The 3,104-nt window shown below is 44.9% G+C and overlaps 1 protein-coding gene across 1 annotated transcript; it reads right to left on the bottom strand.

Annotated features, from left to right (window-relative positions):
* Positions 1-1,390: 1,390 nt before the first annotated feature.
* LOC138759265 (tax1-binding protein 1 homolog B-like) lies at positions 1,391-2,511 on the bottom strand. Its single transcript, XM_069929430.1, has 2 exons — positions 1,714-2,511; positions 1,391-1,632 (listed from the first exon to the last, which is right to left on the bottom strand). The coding sequence occupies exons 1-2, from the start codon at positions 2,468-2,470 to the stop codon at positions 1,391-1,393; spliced, it is 999 nt and encodes a 332-aa protein (XP_069785531.1). The 5' UTR covers positions 2,471-2,511.
* Positions 2,512-3,104: the final 593 nt, after the last annotated feature.

Below are 3,104 nucleotides of genomic sequence, written 5' to 3'. Positions count from 1 at the left end.
ATTTCTGGTATATCCTCGAAGACCGAGTGTTCACGGCTTACACGGACCACAAGCCACTGGTGTATGTGCTGGGCAAAGTTTTGAACCCATGGTCAGCGAGGCAACAATGGCTCCTTTCGTACATCTCCGAATATACAAAAGACATCCGCCACGTAGCGGGTAAGTCCATCATGGTAGCTGACGCATTATCCAGGCCAACAATCTCTGAGGTGGTAGGCCAGGTCAACGCCACGCATGACAGGCTGAATCACCGTAGCAAAAAGCCAGCGCAGCAGGGCACAGGCTGAAGATGCCAACACACAGGCATACCGCACCACCATCACCAGCCTACAAATTGAGAAGTTTGTGCTGGACACAAGAGGCCCAAAACTCCTGAGCAATATGTTTACAGGCTACACCAGGCCAATCATGACTGCGACCTGGAGAGGGTGGGTATTCAATCAAGTACCTGGACTCTCTTATCCTTCCATCTGGTCAACAGTCTTCCTTATTTTGGACAGGTTTGATGCAAAGTTTCACATTGGGCAAAAACATGTGTACAATGCCAGCAAGCCAAAGTCCATTGGCACACTAAAGGCCCAGAGCAATGTTTCCCGGCCGCACGTCCATGTGGGCAATGTAGAGTCATTTCCCATCAGCCAGGAGTGAGGTACCTCTTTGCCATGGTCGACCACTTTACATGCTGACCAGAGGCAGTGTCCATGCCAGCCAACGGCAAGGAGACTTGTGCGAGAGCCTTTACCTCATAGTGAGTCACCCGTTTTGGTGTCCCTTCCCACATAACTTCGGACTGGGGAGCCCAGTTTACCTCTTCCCTCTGGGCAACCTTGACCAAATTTTGCAGCAGCCAGCTGCACCACACAACTGCCTACCACCCCAATCTAAGGGCTGGTAGAGTGCTTTCACCGCCATCTAAAAGCAGCCCTCAAATCACAGCTGCATGGGCCCATCTGGATGGATGAACTCCCATGGGTCCTGTTGGGCATCTGCACCACACCTAAAAGGGCCTCTCCACTTCATCAGCGGAAATGGTCTACAGTGTACCGCTCTCCATCCCAGGCAATGTTCATTTTGGCTCCGTGGAACTACCACCGAATACCCTGAACATCCTACAGTGGCTGAAGAATCACACCACCAACCCATGTCCACATCCTATCACCACCCACAGGGTGCCAACCATCCTTGTCCCAAAAGAACTCAAAGCCATGATGTTTACAATTGACCGCCTCAAGAAAGCCCACTAGGATTGTTCAGAGCCTTTCCCTGCCCCTACACTATGGCATCAGGAGCACCAGCCCAAAGACAATCTCCCAAACCTCACACAAAGAGATTCTGCGGGGGGGGTGGTGTGGTGGTATAGGAGGCCAGGTCAACCCTGCACATGATGGGCCTAATCACCATAATGAACAGCACAGGGACTTCCCCCCTGCACTAGTTCCAGGCTCTCCTGTGCAGCGCTCAACTCATTCGCAGTCTTATTCTTTATTTCTGTCAGACTTGCCAACTCTGTCTCCTTTGCACTGATTTCTGTTTTGAGCTGCTTGCTTTCTTGCTGAAGACGTATTAATTTCTCCACAGCTTTTTCATTCTTCTGCTTCAGCTGCTCAACTTGTGCAATCAGATGATAATAAACTTCACATAAATCAAAAAAAAAAAAAAAAAAACAAAAAAAAAAAAAAAAAAAACAGAGGCCTGTGATGACTCCATCTTTGCCAGCAGGTTCTTGTAACGAAAAGAGTAAATCTGGTTCTCTTTCTTTTTCAATCAGATCCTTTCTGAGCTGCTCCAACTTTTCATTCTGGGCTTTCATTTCTAATTCACTTTTTACCTTCAGCTCCAACAGTTGTTTGTCCAGTCCCATTGACTCTTTCTTATTCATCTCCAATGTTACAGAATATTCCTCTTTTTCTTTTGCTGTTTGGGTTTCAAGCTGTTTGATTTTTTCCTTCAATGTTGTGTTTTCCTCACTTAACTTCAAATTGTTCACCTTCAACTCATCTTTTTCTTTTTCTGATTCTTCCAGTTTCTCTTGTGTGGTGATGATGAGCATCTCTTGGCTATAGTCACTTTCCAGCTGATCAGGTGTGCTGCAGCCAGCTAGTCTGAACCCAAACGGCATGCTTGCCCCACGAATCTCTCCCTTCTGAGTGACGTAGCAGAACTGGTAAAAGTCATTATCATCCTTTGGAAGGTAATAAGCCTCAAATGTCACTTGTTGCTGGCGTTCCACATGACTGTCTTCCTTTGGGAGAGGGGCCCAAACAAAAGTGTGGTAATCGCGAGCTGTACTCCAACCAACCTTGAAAATTCCAATCCAATCCTTCTTATGGGCTGTCATCATGGGTGTCAATGTGTAGTTGCATTTTATAGGAACATCTGTCGTGTACAATTTTCCCACATTGACAAAGATAACCTGGGCGAAAGTGCTGGAATATATTGAGGAGGTGCCATGCTGTTGTTCTTCATTCATGGTGCCCAGATTTTTTGCGCTGACCCAGGTTATGTTTCCAATCAGTCTGAGAGAGAGAATATTTATTTTTTAAAAAATGCTTGTTGCATTAAAGCGATGGTCAACAATACCCCTCCTCTGCAAATATGCCTTCAGATACTTCCTTTACCGTGATGTTGTTTTGCTTTCTGAACTTCTAATCAAGAGGTCTGGACTGTAAAGCAAAATTAACAGTTTTGTATGCAGTAGGAAGTAACAAAGGATTGAATGCCAGTAAACCAATCCACTGCCTTTCCTTCATCAATTCTCCTGGTAACCTTCTCAAAAATCTCTATAAGTTGGTGGATTGGTGATCTGGATGCTTACAGTACCTTCCAATAGCATACCCACTACTGATGTCAAATTCTCCGGCCTATAATTTCACAGATATTCTTAAAGCCTTTCTTTTTATAATTTTTTTTATTTCTTCCACTATGAATCATATCAATAACAACATTCACAAATGATCATCATTAATATATACACAGTGACATTCCTCTTCCCCCCTTCCTCCCTTTCATCCCTCTCCCCCTCTCCACCCCCTTCAAAAACCAATAAATAATAAAACACATAAAATAAAGAAATAACAAAAAACAAAGGAGTCGTATTGTCCACT

This window comes from Narcine bancroftii, chromosome 1 (genome assembly GCF_036971445.1).
Source record: "Narcine bancroftii isolate sNarBan1 chromosome 1, sNarBan1.hap1, whole genome shotgun sequence".
NCBI lineage: Eukaryota > Metazoa > Chordata > Chondrichthyes > Torpediniformes > Narcinidae > Narcine > Narcine bancroftii.
Note: the sequence above shows the minus strand (reverse complement) of the source record. Positions and strands in the feature narration are given on the sequence as shown.

What these genes read in the sequence shown, in the direction of transcription:
- LOC138759265 (XM_069929430.1), bottom strand. Translation starts at nt 2,470, where the DNA reads ATGAATGAAGAACAACAGCATGGCACCTCCTCAATATATTCCAGCACT. An exon ending in TTCGTTACAAGAACCTGCTG is followed by an intron (nt 1,633 to 1,713) that starts GCAAAGATGGAG and finishes ATTTATGTGAAG; the next exon opens with TTTATTATCATCTGATTGCA.